Source organism: Bos grunniens, chromosome 18, assembly GCF_055505025.1.
Source record: "Bos grunniens cultivar Pamir isolate PY7600 chromosome 18, Bosgru_T2T1.0, whole genome shotgun sequence".
Lineage (NCBI taxonomy): Eukaryota > Metazoa > Chordata > Mammalia > Artiodactyla > Bovidae > Bos > Bos grunniens.
In genome coordinates, this window is record NC_141182.1 from 49542454 (window position 1) to 49562488 (window position 20035).

At 50.0% G+C, this 20035-nt stretch overlaps 1 protein-coding gene across 3 annotated transcripts in view; it reads right to left on the reverse strand.

The window, feature by feature from the left end:
• The window catches only part of FCGBP (Fc gamma binding protein), a 59230-nt gene that overhangs the window by 29553 nt on the left and 9642 nt on the right, over window positions 1-20035 (reverse strand). The window contains exons 1-6 of one of the 3 annotated variants that reach the window (XM_086352526.1): window positions 13628-13659; window positions 13266-13322; window positions 10585-11832; window positions 8089-8435; window positions 3261-3831; window positions 683-1287 (exon numbers count right to left, since the gene is read on the reverse strand). In XM_086352526.1, the coding sequence (XP_086208652.1) occupies window positions 683-1287; window positions 3261-3831; window positions 8089-8435; window positions 10585-11832; window positions 13266-13320 (2826 nt within the window). In that variant the 5' untranslated portion in view covers window positions 13321-13322; window positions 13628-13659. Of the gene's footprint in view, window positions 1-682; window positions 1288-3260; window positions 3832-8088; window positions 8436-10584; window positions 11833-13265; window positions 13323-13627; window positions 13660-20035 lie in introns of those variants that run through there. The other 2 variants (XM_086352524.1, XM_086352527.1) reach the window with 2 other exon arrangements.

Genomic DNA, 20035 nt, shown 5'->3' on the forward strand with positions numbered 1-20035 from the left:
TTTCCAGTTCTTTCTCCTCCCTAAGGCAGGGGCTACTGCCTCAAACTGCTCAATAATAATTATCAACTATCACTGTAAATCTTTAGAAATCCTGCTTCTCAATTTTCATCTTTTTTAAAGAAAAAATCAGTGGTTCTTGACTTCTGCTGGGTGGTTGTCTCTTTAAGAACCCTCTGTCCAGAAACCTATGACCTGTGGGCGCATTTGTAAGCACCCTCTACACCTTGCAACACCTCCCTGCCAACACACTTTTGTTCCGGACCTTTCAGGTCACCTCACTATCTGAATATCAATTGTCCTCCAGAGAAAGCCCAAATCTTTACCTTTGGAGGGTTCATAGCAATAAAACATGAAGTCAATATTTACTGAATACTTGTTGGGTGCCAATGCCTCTTTTAAACATTCTGCAAATAACAACTGGCCAAATCTCCACAACCACCTTATAAAGCGACAGCCATTGGGGAGGCACCATCTTATTATCCTATTTGTCAGAGGACAAACCTGAGGCTCCAAGAGACAAAGACACACAGCCAGGAAGGGGCAGCACTGCCCAGCTTGTGGGGGGTGGCAGGCCTAACTACTGACCACCAGGTCTTCTAACAGACCCCCATCCTCCACCAGACCCATCCTCTTTAAGGGGGATTCCGGCACCTCCAGCCAGCCTCGGGTGCCCCTCGCTCACCAGCACTCGGCCAGGGTACTCCCGGCGCACCGCCACCTTCACGCCGCGGGCCTCGACCCGCACGGCGCGCGTGTAGCTCACGGTCTGGCTGCCCCGATGCTCGTTTTCCACCAGGACCCGGAAGGTTTGCAGCCCTGAGGCCTGGCCGCACGAGCCAGCCAGCAGGTACGTGCAGGTGCCCATGAAGTCGAAGCGTCGGCCATCGAAGCTCACGTAGTGCGGGTCCCCGGACCCCTTGCAGGTTCCGAAGCGGTCGGGGTAACAACCTCGGAGGCCGTTCTGGACGAGGCAGCGCTCGCCCTTCGGGCAGCCCTGCGTGTCGCTGCAGCGCACCTGGCCTGTGGCGGCGTCGCAGGTGCAGCGCCGCTGGCAAGTGGTGTCAGCCCACACCTCCTGGCCGGGCGCAAGCGGGCGGCCCTCGTAGATGCAGCCGCAGGACGAGGCCGCCACACAGGCGCCGCCGCTCTCCACGAAGCCCTCGAGGCACACGCAGCCCTCCACGCACTGGCGCGCCGAGCAGTTGGACGGCGCCGCGTCGGGGTTGCAGGAGGCTTGGCAGGCCGGGGCGCAGAGCTCGTAGCGGCTGTTGGCTGGGCAGGACAGGGCTGCGGGGACACGGGAGAGTGAATCAGGCCTGCGGGAACGTGCTAGGTCCTCCCTCCCCAAGCCACTGCGTACCCGCGGCTCCCCATCTTAGTTAATGGACGCCCATCCTTCTGGGTGCTCACGCCCCAAACCTGAAATGTAGTTGATTCCCTCCTCTTTATCTGCCGAACAACCAAGTTGTCCGTAAATCCTGTGAGCTCCATCTTCAGGAGCGATCCGGAATCTGACCTTTCTCCGTGCACCACAGTCCCCACCCTGGTGCTGTCAGCTCTCAGCTCCTGCCTGGTCTCCCGGCTGCTCCCATCCTACATCTCATCCTGTTCCTCACCTGCAGCCAGAGGGATCTGTGAACACTTGAGTCCCCTCTCCTGCTCAGAGCCCTCTGGTGGCTCCGTCTTGCTCAGATTAAAAGCCAGAGTCCTCCTATTGGCCATGAGGCTCCCCAGGTTCCATGGTCTGCCCCCTCACCTCCTTGTCCTCATCTCCTCCTTCCAGTCTGCCTCTGGCTATCTCCACCCTGCACGGTGGCCTCCTCTCGGGTCCTCACACTCCCCCCTCTCCTTTTCCCCTCTGCCTGTACTGTATTAGCCTTTCCTCATTGAAGGCATGCAGAAGGTTCCTGGAACCCAGACGGCCTGGGTTCAAATCCCAGCTCTCCCCTTCTCAGCTGTGTGATTATGAGCAGACACCTCCAACCTCTCTGTGCCTCAGTTTTCCCATCAGCAGAATGGGATAATAATAGCCTCCTCTATGTAGAGACATCCCATGCAGAGCGTCATTGCTAACTCACTCTGTTCCCTAATCCTGGTCTCTGCTCCAAAGGCACTCCCTCACAAAGGTCTTCCCTGAGAACTCTCTTCCTGAGCCTCCCATTTACTTTTATCCCATGAATTCTGTTTCTTTTGCTCTCTGAAGATATTCCACAGTTTATGGCTTGCTGTCTGTCTTCCCTGCTAGGACTATAAATTCTATGAGAGTGGGGACCTGATCTGTCTCAAACATGGTGGAATCTCCAGCACCAAGGACAGGGCCTGGCCCACAAGAAATGCCCAGGAAATGCCCAGGAAATGCTGTGAAAACTAATGGGGAGATAAACGAATACACTGGTTCCTCTTCTGCACCAGGCATTGGGAAACTCAGTGGTGATGGTTGTGCTGGTGGTGATGGTGGTGTTTACTGGGCAGTGAGGACACAGCAGTGACCAAGACAAACCCCAAATGGCCCCAGTGTTTCCCTCAGACTTATGCCTCTCCGGAGTCCCTGTCTCAAGTCCTGAACCTGGAAGCCTTCTCCTCCTTCCTGCCCTGGGCTTTCTGCCTCCTGAACATTTCTCTGGGAGCCTCACAACGGCAGAGGCAAGTGTGTGTTGGTCCCCACTATGCCCATCACTAACACAGGGGTGGAGCCAGATAGGGGTTTAGGGGATGCATGAATGAATTAATGGATATATAAGTGAATGAATGATTCAGTGAATGGATACCTGGCTATGGAGCTTGGACTTTATCCAGAAGATGTCGGAGAGTCATGGAAGGGTTATAAGTGAAGTGATATTCACATGTCTGCTTTGGGACACCTCATGCCAAGCCTTTGCACATGTCCTTCTCTCAGCTTGGAGCCCATTGCTTGCCCCCTGCTTTCCCATCTAGTTCTAATCCTTTCTACAGGCTTCAGATTGGCATCCCTTTATCTAGGAGAGTCTCCGTCACCCCACAGGCTGAGTCAGGAAGCTTCTCTGGTCTCGCATAGCCCCTCTGAACTTCCTTCATCCCAGCCCTGACCACTCTGGACCATCACTGTCTAGTGCTACATCTGCTTCAACTTTAGGCTCACTGTGGGCAGAGCCTGGCCATCTGGCCATTGCTGTGTCCTCAGCATCGTCCAGTTCCAGGCTGGACCACAGTCAATGCTCTGATGCAGGGGGCACCCCTTCCTCCTACCACATGCTCCCAGCCCCCACCAGGGCATCACTCACGGCAGTTGGCTGATGACCTCCAGTTCCCGACAGAGATGCCAAGCTCCAGACAGGCCTGGGTGTAGGCACTGAGGCCACGGCACAGGCTGGCTCGATCCCCATTGACCACACACAGGTCATACACACATTCCTTTAGGAAGGGCTGGGGGTCCAGGGCCTCGTGACAGGCAGCAAAGGGGCCGTTGAGCTGGGTCAGCATGCCACAGAAACGACTGTCCTCATAGTGCTGGGCCTGCTCTGGGGTGCAGGCAGGACAGTTTTCTTGGCAGCCATCCTCACAGAGGTAGTCCCCGTCATCCAGCTTCCAGCTGCTGGCAAACTCCACAGCATCGGGAGCCTGCTCCGAGTCAGGTGTAAGGAAGTCATCAGTGGGGTCACCATTATAGTTGCCACACAGTCCACGCACCTGGCCCTGAAAGCGCACGGGCAGGCTGAGTGCCAGCTGGGCATCCCAGTCGTAGCTGACCACCAGTCCGAAATCCAGCTCCACCACGGCCCGTGTCCCACTCTGGTACACTCGCAGGCGTCCCCCAGACAGGGAGGCAGGCAGGCGTGAACGCTGGTTGTCGATCTGCGGAGGGAACGAGGAGGGGAGGGTCAGATCCCCGTGTGGTCTGGCCTTCAGCCCCTCATCTCTTCCCACACGTGTCCCTCCTCTAGCCACATGGGGATTCCTCCCTCCTGTTAGTGCCACCCATCAAGCTTCAGCATCTTTGCTCCTGCCTTTCCCTTGGCCCAAAAGGTTCTTTTCCTAGAAATACACATGGCTCACTCCCTTGCCTCTTACAAAGACTTTGCTCAAATGTCACCATCTCAGGGAGGCCATCCCCAAGCACCCTATTTTATATGGCAACTCCTCCTTAGTCCCTGTTCCCTTTCTCTGCTCTATTTTTTCCCTCTAGTGTCTAACTTTCTAAAATGCCATCTGCAACAACTATCTGATGTTTATTGCTGTTTAGTCTCTAAGTCATGTCCAACTCATTGCAACCCCACGGACTATAGCCCACCAGGCTCCTCTGTCCACAGGATTTCCAAGGCAAGAATACTGGAGTGGGTTGCCATTTCCTCCTCCAGGGGATCTTCTCAACCCAGGGATCGAACTCACATCTCCTGCCTTTGCAGGCAAGTTTTCTACCACTGAGCCACCAGAGAAGCGCTAATCTGATGTTTATCGTCTCTAACTTGACTAGACTGTCAGCTCCACAGGACAGGGGTTTTGGTCTCCTTCAATCACTGCTTCATCTCCAGATACGAGAACAGTGCCTGGCAGAATAGCAGGCACTCAGTAAGTGAATTAGGCACTGCTGTATTAAGTATACACTCACTGGGCACTGACTCTGGGCCTGGCCCTGGCCTGGGAGAGCCCTGGAGATATATTGATGACCAGATCCCACTCCACTGGGGGAGACAGACCTGTCACTGGATAGTGACAGATCCTAGTGATCAGGGCTGGGACGATGGAGAAATAAGAGGCTGCAGGAGCCTAGAAAAAGGGCAGACCTAAATTTTCAGGTCAGGAGAGGCTTCCTGGAGGAAGGGACACTGAACTGAGCTGTAAAGGACCAGGGAGAGAGAGAGCCACAGAAACCAAGAGGGAGAGAGGTGTTCCTTTGCAAATGTCCTTAGTGGAGACAGAGAGTCCAGCTGGGAGATAAGGAATGTATTCTCTCTGTCCCCAGGACCATTTTCCTCTTCCTGAGCATCTCTTTCTGATTCTTTCTTCACACAGTCTTGTCTTAGCCAAGTAGATGGAGTGTAAAACAAGGGATAACAGACAGAGAGGACAGCATGAGCAAGGTCAAAGGTAAGACATCATTCATTCAGTCAGCAATGCCTCCCTGAGTCTTCCTGTGTGTCCAAGTCTATGTCAGGCAGTGACTGAGACAGCCCACATTCACAGGCTCTCAGTCCAGGGACCACTGTCCAAATCCATCTCTTGCTTAAGACCAGGGGTCTTCATTTTTTCATGACACAAGTAGTATCTGTTCAGTACAGAAAACTTCAAGAGCACACATGATTAAAAATGAGAAAAGAGAAAACCACCTATATTGCTACAGACACACACACACATATTTATGCATCATGCAAGTTTCTTTTTCTACTTTTAAATACATTTTTTTAAAAATAATGAGCCCATCTGAAGTCACCATTTCATGAACCTCTATTGTCTCTAAAATAGTCTTGTGGGCATCCTAGCATCATTCTACCTGTAACTCTAAACCTTTGCTAAGTCACTGACCTCTGTAAGGATCTGACAAAGTAATAGTTCATCTCTCTGAAAAACTACACAGCAGATACAAGATCCTGGACATAAGTTCAAGGGATCTGAGGTCCCCCTGAGTTTGTGTTCAACCTATCTAGACCTCAAAAACACCTGCTTTAATCCACACGGTTATTGATCTCACAGATCCACCTGCACACTCATAAGATGAGAGAAGTACAAGAATATTCATGGGGACTTCCTGGCTGTCCAGTGGTTAAAAGTCCGTACTTCTATGGACTTTTAAAAAGTCGAAACCTACAGAGGGCGCAGGTTTGATCCCTGACTGGGGAACTAAGACCCCACATGCCTCTCGGCCAAATAAATAAATTTTATAAAAGAGATCTCCATTAAAAACTATAACTTTAAAAAAAGAATATTCAGGGCAGTAGTGCTCACCATCATGAACACAGCATCCAATCACAGGGGGCTGAGCAAAAGGAACCATAATGCATTCAGCCAATGGCAGGCTGTGCAGCTATAGAAAGGAAAGAGGAGGCTCCCTCCCCACTGAGGAAACAGCTCCAGAATGCACTGTTCAGGGCAAAGTCAAGTGCAGAACAGAGCCCACGTGCAGTACTGTTTGCTAACAAAGGGGAGAGGTAAGAATGTGTGTCTATATTTACTTGTATTGGCATAAAGAAACCCTAGATGAACACTCAAGAAATCAGTAAAAGTCGTTACCTGTGGGGAGCAGGGGAAAGCAGGTGGAGATGGGGGTAAAAGCAGGACCTTTCACAACGTGCCTTCTTGTTTTGAGCTGTGAATGCTTTATCTATTAAAAAATTAATTGCAGCAACAGGGAAGAACTTTGAAACTACTATGCTGAGCTTAAAGAAGCCTTCCACAAAAGGCTTCTTGCACTGGCTGATTCCGTTACTATGAAGTTCTTGAACCAGCAGAAGTAATCTCTGGTGGAGAAAAGTTAGAACTATGATTGCCTCTATGCGTGGGTTGGCCATTGTTTGAGAAGGGACATGAGGGAGTTTTTCAGAAGGATGAAAACGTTCTGTACCTTGACAGAGCTTAGATGTGCACATTCATCAAAACTCAGTGAGCCGTCCACTTACGATGCGTGGATTTCGTTATGTTTAAATTTTATCTCAAAGGTAAACAAAAATGTAAAAATATTATATTCTAGTTAATGGTATACATGTTGAAATCTCTAGGGATGAAGTGCGTTGATGTCTAGAACTTACTTTCAAGTGCAAAAGAACAAATTTGCAGTCAGTTGTAGTGAGGTGGGTGAACCTGGAGCCTGTTAGACAGAGTGAAGTAAGTCAAGAAAAACAAATATAATACATTAAAGCATATATATGGAATCTGGAAAAACAGTACAGATGAACCTAATTGCAGTGAAGGAATGGAGATAACAGACATAGAGAACAGACTTGTGGGCACAGTGGGGGAAGGAGAGGGTGGGATCAACTGAGAAAGTAACACTGACCTATATACACTCCCGTAGGCAAAACAGGCAGCTGGCGAGAAGCTGCTGTGCGGCACAGGGAGCCCAGCCTGGCGCTCTGTGATGGCCCAGAGGGGTGGGATTGTGGGCCAGTGGTGAGAGACTCTAGAGGGAGGGACTATATATACAAATGTCTATGTACATATACAGAGACATATAGTTTTGATTGATTTACCATGTTATACAGCGGAAACCAACACAACATTGTAAAGCAATTATCCTTCAATTAAAAATAACTTTAAAATTAAGTGAATAAAAAGAGGGATTGTTGAGTGGACAGAGGGACAGGCAGATGTTAGATGTATGATGAACTAAGAGGAGTAAAGTGTTTAGAATCTAGGCAACTGGCAAATGAGTGTTCACTGTACAACGATTTCAATCTTTCTGGATGTTTAAGCATGTTCATAGCAATATAGTAGGAAAAAAATCACTCCTCATTTATTTTCCTATTATTAGATTGCTGTTATTTATGTTGGCTGAGTAGCGATCCATTTACCAGAGGCAGAATAGCCTAGAGGTTAAGATGCAGGCTTGGGAGCTACCCTGCTGGTGTTCCCAGCTCCATCTCTTACTAGCCTGAAGCTCTTGAGTAGTCATTCATTGTTCTGGACCTCAGTTTCCTCATCAAAAAGTGTTAATAGTGCCTACCTCCATAGATTGCCGTTAGCATTAAATGCATTAATACAATAGAAAGTGCGAAGAAACAAACCCAGCACATAGTAGGTACTCACTAAAATTTTAGGGTTTGGTCACTTAAGAAATTCCCATTGTTGGATATCTGTCTTCTTTCTCTCCCCGACCCTCACTGCCTTCTTGATACAATAATATAAACACATTGGCATAAACCTGTTTTTCTAACCATATCTCTGAGCATTCTTAAAACTTTTAGAAATCGAATTGCTGAACAAAAGGATTTTAAGGTTCTGCCACTGGTTTTCAAATCCCCCTTCCCCAGCCCCCACGCCCTTGGCCCACTTCTCTGCACCCTCCACCCCATGGCAAAGAGCTTGGGTCTGGGGTCCAACACCCAGACATTGCCTCCTCCATCTGACTGGCAGGCGGCTCCTGGGTATTAAACTCTGATGGCTCCTCTGGATCCTTACCCGGGCGAAGCCAACTTCCCCTCGGGCCAGTGACACTGCATGGTTGTAGGCGCGCACGGTCACCAAGCCCACGTAAGAGACACGGCGGCTGCCTCGGTGCTCGTTCTTGGCATCGACGCTGAAGGCAGGCAGGCTGTCATCGTTACTCTGCAGCTCCGCCAGTGAGTACAAGCATGTGCCCATCATGTCGTAGTAGCGGCCGTCGAAGGTGGTATAATGGGGGTCACCCTGGGCACGGCAGGTAGCCACGGGGGCCACGCACCTGGCCTGCCCATTTACCACCTTGCAGACCTGCCTGGCAGCACACTGCTTGCCTTCACAGGGGGTCTTCTCCAGCGACCGCTGGGCTGGGGAGGGAAGGAGGATGGCCACAGAGAAAGAATCAGGAGTGTCCACCCAGTGGGAATCCTGGAGTTCTCCTGCCCTGGGGAGTTTGGGTGGCTGACGCCCAGCCACCCATTCAAGAAGTGGGGAGACTGAAGTCTGGAATTTCATAGGGAGAGAGCGGCTCAGGCTTGATTGTTCCTAGGTTTGGTGGTTCCCCAGTTTAATATGGCTCAGCCCCGAGGAACTGGAAGGTGGTGAAGAGCCACTGGCAGGGACAATCACAGAAAGGCCTTCATTTTTGTTTTTTCTCTCTGTTTCCCCCCTTTCCTCTACCTTCCCACTCAGGGTAAAAGGTTAAGGAATCCTTTTTTAAAGATAGAAAGTGGGGACTTCCCTGGTGGTCCAGTGGTTAAGATTCCACCCTTCCAAGGCAGGGGGCTCAGGTTTGATCCCTGGTCAGGGAACTAAAGTCCCACATGCTGTGCGGTGTAGTCAAAAAATAAAAATAAAATAAAGATAGAAAATGGAAAACAGACTGTTCAACAGAATGGAAATGGCAGAGTTAGGTTGCCTATATTTGAATCTTGGGACAACTAATTACCTGTGTGACGCTAGAAAGTAATTTAAAATTCTCTGTGCCTCAGTTTCCTCACTTGTGACATGGGGGTGATAGTAATACCTTCTTCACAGGGACAGTTGGGAAGGGGAGAGTGGCCAGGTTTAAATAAGCTAAAACATAAGTTAGGGTTTGGAACTGATCTCTGGTGTTAATGAGGTTATTATCTGTTATTAACATTCACCTGTCTTTTCCCCATCACTAATCAAGCCCAAAGTGGCCCTTTGCAGCTGAGTGGCTTCCATGCCCTGGAGGGTGGACAGGAGTGCTGGGGACCCGTGTCTAGGATCCTTGCTTCGGGAGGGGGGCCCACACAGGAAGAAACAGCTCTTCCTCCCCTGTCCCCTGGTCTTCAAAAGCTCTTGCCTTCTGACTACTCACAATAATGGCTCACCCTTGCGTGGCCCTGCTCACTAGCCTGATGCCCCCTAAAGGCTCCACTGCGTTAACTTATTGCACTGTCACTTCACAATCCCGTGAGGGGTGCAGGCGTTCTTCCCATTTTGCAGATGTGGAAACAGGTCCACAGAGGTGAAGTCACAAGCCCCAGGTCACACAGGCAGAGGTGGGATCTCAACCTGGGAAGTCTGGCTTCAGCATCCGTGCCCTCAAACGCTGCACTGCCTGGTGGCAACTCCTCGACAGGCTGGGCCCCCAAGCACACACAGGGCCGGATCCTAGAAATGAACTATGTTAACACATACAAGGTCCCTAGAGTGGTCCCTGGTATTTTGAGAAATACTCCCCCCACGGTATCCATCATTATTATATTAATACTTTTAGATCTCCTGAGTTTGGCTTTCATATATGAGGTGTATGTGTGAGGGAGGGAGTTAGTAACTGGTATAGTTGTAGCTTCCCAGAGGGGCTCAGTGGTGAAGAATCCACCTGCCAATGCAAGAGATGCAGGAGACGAGGGTTCAGTCCCTGGGTCAGGAAAATCCCCTGGAGGAGGAGGAAATGGCAACCTACTCCATTATTCTTGTCAGGAAAATCCCATTGACAAGGGAGACTGGCAGGCACAGTCCATGGGTTTGCAAAGAGTCAGGCATGACTGAGTGACTGAACACACACATAGTTGTCTATCAGTTGCTAGAATAACAAAATATTTTCAAGCTGGTTGGTAAGAAACTGCTGACCTGATCCCAGCCCGTAAAGATCCCTTCCTCTTGGCACCCTGGCTCTCCCCAGACCCCCTCCTTCCACAAAAGCAATAGAAAAAGGGCTGATGCCAGACACCCTGCGGGCTTCTAGAACCCTGCTGCAGAGCTGTGTCTGGTATCTCTGCAGACTGGTTGGGACTCTGGGTCTTGCCAGTTGCTAAACATTTAGAGAATTGCTTCTGTGGTAGGGTGGGGGGAAGAGGACAGGGAGGACCTGGGAAGGCTTAAGGAAAGGAAGGATGGCAGGGAGGATTCAGGTAAGTGGGAGGCAGCTCAGCTGACCCAGAAACCACAGATGAGCACAGAGATAATGGGAAAGGGGAAAAGGCAGGAGAGTCGGCAAAAGGGTTACCATCTGGACAGGGTCAGAGGTCATTTTTTGTCACTCACTCCGGCCACAGGCAGCTGCTGTCCCGAAGCTCACGTCCTGGTATAGCCCGAAGGTGAGCAGCCCAAAGCTGGTAGCGGCCTCGGCCACATGGACACTGTCAGTTGTGCCAAAGTCCAGTTCGGCATATGAGAACTCACTGCCTGGCACAGCGGCCCAGGAGAGTTTGGCCCCTAGCCTCTGCCCATCCATGGTCAGCTCGCCAGCAGCCTTGGTTGGCGCCACCACCAGGGCCACACCCTTAGAGCCTGGCACACTCCTCACCACGTAGGCAGGGCAGTAGGCCGCCACGTCTGGGATCAGGACCAGGTGGGGGTCATAGGTCTCTCCATCTTTGGTGGTACCCGCACCAAACATCAGGACTTGGATGCCCACGTCTGCAGACAGGTAGAGTGGCCGGGACTGCTGGATCTCAAACTCTGCCACGTTGCCTGCCTGGAGCCCCCGGGAGCCAGCGGTGCCCCCCAGGTGGTAGGTCAGCCTTGTGGCCTGGCTGGCCATGACGTAGATCACATCATGCTGGCTGTGGAAGGACAGAGGGGGCACCACGTAGCGGGTGCCCCAGGCAGACGTGGGTAGCAGCTGCTCTACCACATGGTTGCAGTTCGAGTTTCTCTGGGCACAGCTGTGGCCGGAGAGGACAGCCACGGGGCTGCTGGCAGTGACCTTTGACCCCGAGAGGTTAGATGTGCTCTGTATCTGGGCCACCTGGTAGGGGTCCAGGGTCACATTCAGGACACGGCCTGCTGCGTAGGACTTGCCCTTGAATGTCACCGACCCCTTCAGCCGTATACTGACAGAGGCACCGGCTGCACCCGCCACCACAGCAAACTCCTGGAGGTTCCTGGACGAAGGGCTGGAGGGCGTGAGCACAAAGTACTCAGTGCCCAGGGCGCGGACAGGCCTCAGCAGTGTCACATCCGCCGTGCTGGGCTTAGCGTTTACCGCCTGCACCGAGATGGCACGGTCAGCGCGGACCACCACCGCATGCTGGAAGGTTTTGCTGCCGACCATCTCAGCCTTGGCGCTGATGTTGACCAAGACTGACTGCCCTGGCCTGACAGTGACCTTCTGTGTGGTGCCATCTGCCCGGCTGAGGATGGAGACTGAGGTGAGGCTGTCCGACAGACTGGAGAGGAGGAGGTAGAGATAGGCCTTGCTGTACCCGGGATTATAGTTCTGCAGGAAGGCCGTGAGGAATTCCTCACCCCCGCTGCTCTGGGGGTCCACTGAGGCCTCCTGGGTCAACCCTGGGGTGAGAAAATGCAGTCGTGGGTCTTTCCTTATCCAATCCCCCCTACCCGTGTCAGAGAAGCAGCCTCCTGCCCTGTGCCTGGCTCGCAGGTTGAAACATTAACATGAGTTTCTGTTTTCTCTCTTCTCTCTCCTTTTCCCTTAGTCACGCAGTGATCACCTACCAACCTTTCTGGCTTTTGCCTTCCAGAAGCCTGAACACTTCAGACAGGGCTCTCAGGCTCAAATGCTGATGGGGCCCAACAAGAGACATAAATGTGTGAGACAGAAGGGGCGACTGTGGGGCTAGAACATTCATATGCCATACGCATTGCTATTGGCTTTAATCTGTTGTGGTTATGATGTCTTATAGGTTCTCCCTTAAAAATGTCAGATCTTACCATTTTTCAAAAGAAATTGGAGAGTTGAATTTCTGTGTGAAATTTCCAATCCAAAATTGTTTTAAGTAAGCAGTATGGGGACGTCCCCAGTGGCTAAGACTCCGAGCTTCCAGTTCACGGAGGCTGGGTTCAATCCCTGATCAGGGAACTAGATTCCATATGCTGGAACTAAAAGTTCAAGTGGTGCAACTAAAGATCCCACTTGCTGCAACTAAGACCCGGTGTAGCCAGACAAATAAATAAAACAAATACTGCACTGTGGGGCCCAACCTCAGGTGCCAGTTTGTGATTTCTGTGTTCACAGGATGAAGCATGAGTGTGAAGGGTAAAAGGGGATTATGAGAGTATGGACAAAATGTCTCCTAGCAATAGAGAGGAGTGGGCACTTTTCAACACCTCCATCAAGGAAGAGATCCTCCAGGGCTGAGAGGAGACGGGGAGAGGAAGAGAGAGATCACTCTATGGGGTCTTAGAGAGTGTTGTGGGGGGTTACAGAGGGACTGTCTGCTGAATAAGGGGAGCCTTGAAGAACATCCCAGTGTCCCACAGCACCAGGGGATCAGGGGGATGAATGTAACTAGAGTAACCTAAATAGATGTTGACTGGTAACTAGAGGCCCCAGATGTCCCATCCGTCCCCCGAACTTTGGCTTTATGTAGGACTCTAGTCCTGGACAAAGCCCTAGAGAATTAGGCACCAAGCCCACCCCTCCAAATGATGTTAGTGAAATCTTCCATCACCTCCACAGAATGAGGCTCTAAGTCAAAACTTGAGTTGAGCTGCAGAAAATCAAGAAAGTAGCAATTCTTACCTACTTGAATTCAGGGACTAAAGATTTTACCTGCTTCCCTCCAGAACTGACAGAGGATGGGTGAATTCCACCACATTTCTCTGCCTGACTTAACGGCCCTCTCTCCCAATCTCAGCTAGCCTGAGGTCACACTGGGAGATGGGTTTGCAGAGGTGGCTCCAGTGGAGGGTGCTGACTCAGGCAGGCAGAGTTCTTCAGTCTGGAACCAGGACATAGATGGGATTTCGGTCTAACTTACCCCACAGGAGGGTTGCTCCGGCCCAAAGCATCCACCAGCTCCGCAGGGAACCCATGTCTGCAGTGGGAGAAGAGAGGGGGTCATGGGAGGCGGATCTGTCCCTCTGTCAGAGGACAAAAGTGCCTTGTCTCTGGACAAGGGCTACCTGGGCACTAGGAAGGCTGAGGTGAGCTGGGTCCAAGGGCCAACGTATGTATAAGGGGAGTTGGACATCTGGTGGGTCTGGTGGTTGGGCAGGGAGGGCAGAACAGGAGTCGGATGTCCTGTGGGTCTGGTAGCGGGTGAGATGGGGAGGCCTGGAGCCAGGGGCAAGGGTAGGGGACCTGATGTCCTGCTTCTAAAGGTGACGCGGCCTCTCTCACCTGCAGGTTCCTGGAGCTGTGGGAATGGCCTCTGGGCTGGCCTATATAGTGGAGTCTCTTAATTCCTCAGGCCACACCCTGGGCCACCTGCCACACAGATGGTGCCAACTTCCTGGAGGAGGCTTCTGACCCCAGGGTCAGCTGGAATGGGCACCCTGGAGGCCTGTGAAGGGTGAGGGCAAGCCTGCATGCCTGATTCCTGAGAAGGGTGTGAGAACAGCTGGTGGCTGTGCCTAGGGAGTCTGCTAGAGACTTCAGTCCTGGCAGGGTGGTGTCCCCAAGAGAAACAGCTGGGGAGCAGGGTGCTGAGGGCCTGGACCTGGGCTCTCAGACGGCAGGGAGCAGGAGCTGAAAGTGGCATTTGGTCCTGTTTGCTGGTTTGATGGCTAGATTTGTTTGCTTTTTTTTTTTCCTTTTGGCTCCTGCCAGGAACAATAGTGAAGGACTCACATCCGGGTCCCCAGTCCCCTCAAGCTCTTCTCTGGCCCCCAGCTATCCATATCCTGTTTCCAGTCACTCGAGGCGGGGGGGGGGGGGTGGGGGGGTGGGGGTGGGGGGGGTGGGGGGGTGGGGAGCGGGGGAGGTCAGATGTGGGGGGTGGGGGCAGGGTGGGGGCAGGAATCTGAGCACTTGACCCAGGGCTGTGGAGTGGGACACAGTACCTCCACCCCCAAACCACAGGGTCTCCTGGGTACCTAATCTGCAAAATGGGAACATCAGAAATAGCCTCATTGGGCTTATTTGTCTCCCAGAGGATACTGTAAACTCTCAAGGACTGTAGTAGGGAGGCAGGCTCTTCTGGTGTGGCCCCAGGTGGGGAGCAGCTGGGATGCAGGGGCTGGAGCTGCCTGCAAAGAAGGATGGAGGCCACTGTTTCCTGGTTCCACATAGACAATGGGCTCTGCTTTCTGGAGAATTTGTTTTCTGGGAGGTGTTTTATTTTCCTGAGAAGGGTCTAGCTGAACAAGTTTTGGGTGATGTGGTGCCCCCATCAACCCAAAATCTGCCTGGGATGGGAGATGGAGTTCTAGGTCACATCTAGGGGAGCAGAAGCAGAGACAGATGAGAGGAGGTATGGGTGTTCAGAGATGGAGTCACTTCCTCCCAAGGGGCTGGCCTGACCCATGCCCTGCTCTCCTCCTCCCAGCCTCAGGACTCATTGTTTGCTGGGGAGTCTCCCCTGGGAACAGCAGCTGCAAAGCCTGGCTGTCCTCTCAGACAACACCCCAGCAGCTGCTGCCCCCAGGACTTCTCCTCCCTTATCACAAGGCCTGGGCCTCCAGGCGGCCAGGGTGGGTGGGAGCTGTCATAGCCCCCACCCAGGGCAGGTTCCCAGAGGGAGAGATAAAGACTCAGAGTTGACTGAAACCCAAAGTCAACCGGGAAAATGAGGTGAGCAAACAGGAGACTGAATGAGAGCCAAAGGTATCAAGAAACAGGTAGGGGTGAGGGGATGCATGGGGAATGAGAGCTTTGTGTGGTGGCTTCCTGGGTCCTGAGGGAAAGGATTGGGAGGAGGCGCTGCTTCGAGTCCTAAGGAGGAAAGAGCTATTTGCAAACAAAAATGTCAGATCTTCTATATCAGATAGATACCCCTCATTTAGCCTGAGACATCCAGAGAATTAAGGGCTGAGGGGCAGAGAATTAGGGTAAGACCCAAGGTGATTCTTCACATCAATCTCTAAGCCTTGAGGTCTCCCCTGATTAACCCAGAGAGGAGCCTTCCCCCATCCAAATCCATGGCTGCATTCTGCAGAGTCCCCAGAAGTGAGGTGGTGGTGGAAAGTCCCCACAATTTAGGATGTGACACCCCTGGGACCTTCTCCTTCCTCTCAGAGCCCAAGGGATATGAGTGCGGTAGGTGTGTATGGAGGGGGGTATGCTATGACACACCTTGTGCCCTACTCCATGCCATATCAAATTCTCAGAAATCCCACTGGTGATCCCCGAGATAACCTGTGGGGGCAGTTCCTTGCGGTCAGTAAAATCACATCCGTCCTGCACCAGCAGTCCTGGGCTGAGCCCAAACAAGGGGGTGTTTGTGTGTCTGAGCCTCTGGCCTCTCCCTGCTGACAGATTCTGTTGGGGGCAGACCTGTGTTGGTCATACCATTGGAGACCCCTGGGGCCCTCTGGCTTGTCTGGGTTTTGGAGATCCAGAGCACAGGTGGAGAGAATTTATTCTGCAGCTCAATTCAGAGTACATTCAGATCAAGGAGGTCAAAATTGCTGGAAATGTTGAACTTCATTCTTTCATGCTCTGGATCCCACAAGGGATCTTTACACCTCCTTGGGGATTCCTCCATCTTGCCACTAAGCTCCCTGAGGTTCAAACTTGACCTTCTTCCTCCTTTGCTCAAGAACATTCCATGCCTCTCTGTTCCTGTGAATGCAAGTCCACATTCTTGGCAGGGCTGTCTGAAGTCCTAATGCCCCACTTCCGGCAACTTTCATCTTGCCAGTGCAGTTCCTTCCACTCTTCATCATGTTCTACCTGCTAACTCCAGGCCTGGAATCTAGATATCCTTTTCTGCATGTGTCATTTCCCAAGAACCCGAGGTAAGGCTAATCTCTCTTATTCCTCCTACGTGGCACTGGCCATCCACTTCCTTGCTTTACAGGAGCTCCCTTTATTTGTTTTACCCGCTTGAAACTTCAGACCTGCTACATCTATGGTCCTGTTCTGCACCTCCCCACCCATGTCTCTCTCACCCACCACAATCTGACTTCCATGTGCATTGAAATCGTCTGCTAAACCCTCCAATGTAGCTCCTCTGTAACATTTGACACAAACACTTCCTCCTTAAAAATTTCGAATGCCTTGGTTTCCATATCACTTTCTTCTGGATCTTGTGTTACTTTGGTCTGTTTCCTACAATAACTCTTTTAACATTGGTGTTCCTCAGATTCTCTCTCTGCTTATTTCTCTAACTGCCTCTTTTTTCCAGATCTTTTTGTTGTTGTTCAGTCACTAAGTCGTGTCTGACTCTTTGCAACCCCATGGACTACAGCACGCCAGGCTTCTCTGTCCTTCACTATCTCCTGGAGTTTGCTCAAACTCATGTCCATTGAGTCAGTGATACTATCCAATGATCTCATCCTCTGTCACTCCCTTCTCCTCCTGCCTTCAATCAGCATCAAGGTCTTTTCCAGTGAGTCAGCTCTTCCTATCAAGTGACCAAAGTATTAGAACTTCAGCTTCAGCATCAATCCTTCCAATGAATATTCAGGGTTGATTCCCTTTAGGATTTACTGGTTTAATCTCCTTGCTGCCTAAGGGACTCTCATGAGTCTTCTCTAGCACCTCAATTCAAAAGCATCAATTTTTCAGCTCTCAGCCTTCTTTATGGTCCAACTCCTACATCCGTACATGACTACTGGAAAAACCATAGCTTTGACTAGATGGACATTTGTTGGGAAAGTGATGTCTTTGCTTTAAATGTATATATATATGTATATATATATATATATTTTTTTTTTTTTTTTTTTACAGCTGAGCTAGGTCTTCACTGCTATGTGGGTTTCTTTCTAGTTTCAGGGAATCAGGGCTGCTCTCTAGTTGCAAGGCACAGGTTTCTCATTGCAGTGGCTTTTCTTGTTGCAAAGCACAGGCTCTAGAGCACAGGCTAAGTAGTTGTGGCTCATGGGCTCAATTCCTCCACAGCACGTGGGATTTTCCAAGATCTGGGATGGAACTCGCCTCTGCTGCTTTGGCAGGTAGATTCTTTACCACTGAGCTACCAGGGAAGTCCTCTCCAGGAGATCTTATATGTGTCCACTTATACTATTTTTGTGATGATGAAACTTCTGTGTTTTGGGCTGTCCAGTGTGGTAGGCAATAGCTCCATGTATGCATTGAGCTCTTTTAAACATTTTTTCTTTTATTTATTTGTTTGGCTGTGTTGGGTCTTAGTTGCTGCATGCATGATCTTCTATCTTTGCTTCTATCTTTGCATGAGGGATCTTTAGTTGTAGCAATGCAAACTCTCAGTAGTGGCAGGTGGGTCTAGTCCCCTGACCAGGGATCGGACCTGGGCCCCTGCATTGGGAGCTTGAAGTCTTAGCCACTGGGTCACCAGGGAAGTTCCTCTATTGAGCTCTTGAAATGTGACTAATGTAATGGAGGAACTGAATTTTTAATTTAATTAATCCATTGAAAATTAAATTTAAATAACCACCTGTAACTTATGTCTGTATTAGACAGGATAAAACTCCAGAAAACTCTATCTGCCACCCATACCTACCTACCCATCTATTCTCTTTTATACCCATTTTCTATTCCTGGTCCCCTTGTAGAAACCATTCTAATTTGATTCATGGGAATATTTTTAATGTCCTCTTGAAATAAAATACACATATTGGTAAATGCACAAATCATAAATGTATGCAGCTCATTGAATTATTTAAAAATGAATATATCCTTATAACCCACAACCAGGTCAAGAAAGAATATTTTCAGCAGTCCAGAGCCTTCTGAATTTCCCTTCCTAATCACTACCCACTCCCTACTTGCCATGCTTGCATGCAGTCACTCAGTCGTGTCTGACTCTGTGCAGCCCTATGGACTGTAGCCTGCCAGGCTCCTCTGTTCCTGGGATTCTCCAGGCAAGAATACTGGAGTGGGTAGTCATCCCCTTCTCCAGGGGATCTTCCTGACCCAGGGATCATAAGGAGTCCCTGTTATGACTTCAAACACCACAGATTGTTTAGCTTGCTGGGTTTTGTTTTCCCCCCCTCCTTCTTTTTTGGCCAAGCCATAAGGCATGGGGTATCTTAGTTCCCCAACCAGGGGTGGAACCCGAACCCCCTGCATTGGGAGCTCGGAGTCTTAACCAGTGGACGCTGTTTTTGAACTTTACACAAATGAAATGTCCATATTGTTCTGTGTCTGGCTTCTTTCACTCAGTATTATCCTATGTACATAACTGCAGTTCATTTCCATTGCCATATGATACTTGCTTGTTTAAAAATCACTACATAGTTCCCCATTGTACTGTTTCCACTTTGGGCTAATGAATTCTATCTTTTGACACACGTGCAGTTTCTGTTGGGATGTGCTGTGGAGTTCCCAATGCTGGGTCACTGGGCTTGGCTTTAGTAGATGCTACCAAACATGTTTCAGTTTCAACTCCGATAAATGACTGGTATGGTTGCTCCTTAGCTTCACCAATATTTGGCCTTGTTAGACTTTGTAATTTTAGCCATTCTAGAGGTGTAGTGATGTTGTGTTGTGGTTTTAATGTGCATTTCCTTGTTCTTTTAATGAGGTTGAGAACCTTTCACATAGTTATTGGCGATTAGAATCTCTTTGCAATTGGTGATTTTAGTGATGTGCTTGTTCAAGGCTGCCCATTTTTTAAAATTAGGCAGTCTTTTGGTTTGGTCTGTATGACCAAATTGTATGACCAATTGGTCTGTATGAATTCTTTATATGTTCTGGGTACAAGTCAATTATGGTTTATATATTTTGCTTTTTTTCTCCCACTCTGTGATTTACCTTTTCAAAATTTATCTTTTTCTTTTTTTGGCTCAAACCACATGGCTTGTGGGATCTTAGTTCCCTGACCAGGGATTGAACCCACAGCAGTGAGTCCCAACCACTGGACTACCAAGGAATTCTCTCTGATCACTTTCACTTTTTTAATACTGAAAAATTCTTAATTTTAATGTGGTTCATTTCATCCATCTATAACATTTTGTGACTGGCCTTTTTTTTCCTGTGTTGAATTCATCTAATCCATAAACATTTTGGGCTTCCCAGGTGTGCTAGTGGTAAAGAACCCACCTGCCAATGCAGTGAGACATAAGAGATGTGGGTTTGCTCCCTGGAGGAGGGCATGGCAACCAGCTCCAGTATTCTTGCCTGGAGAATCCCATGGACAGAAGAGCCTGGTGGGCTACAGTCCATGGGGTTGCAAAGAGTCAGACGTGACTTAACGACTCAACCACCAGCAGCACTGAAGACTTTCAAAGGGACACTTTGTGTTCGAGGTAATGGTCAGTGAGAGTCAGAGCTATGGTGGCTATTGACTCTGATGAGGAATGAATAAGTATTCCTTGCTGTTCCCAGGAACTGTGATCAAATGTTGACACTCTTTTACACCTGGACTCTGTAGAGCAGGTTCTCCTACCTAAGGTGGAAACATGACACAATCCAGGAAGCTGAAAGAATGCCTCCCAGCCAGAGATAATACCCTTTTTCTCTTCTTTGAATAGGTGAACTACAGGTACATGGCAACTTCCTGCCCGAGCCATGCCCTTCTCCCTCAGCCATAGATGGTTCTGAAAGGCAAAGGAAAGGCAGCAGGTAGTGGGCAAAAATATCTAACTTAATATTTCAAAGCTGAACTGATGTAATCCCTGTGAAGAGAAGCTTTTGGAAAACCTTTAAGACTGAGAACTCAAAGAG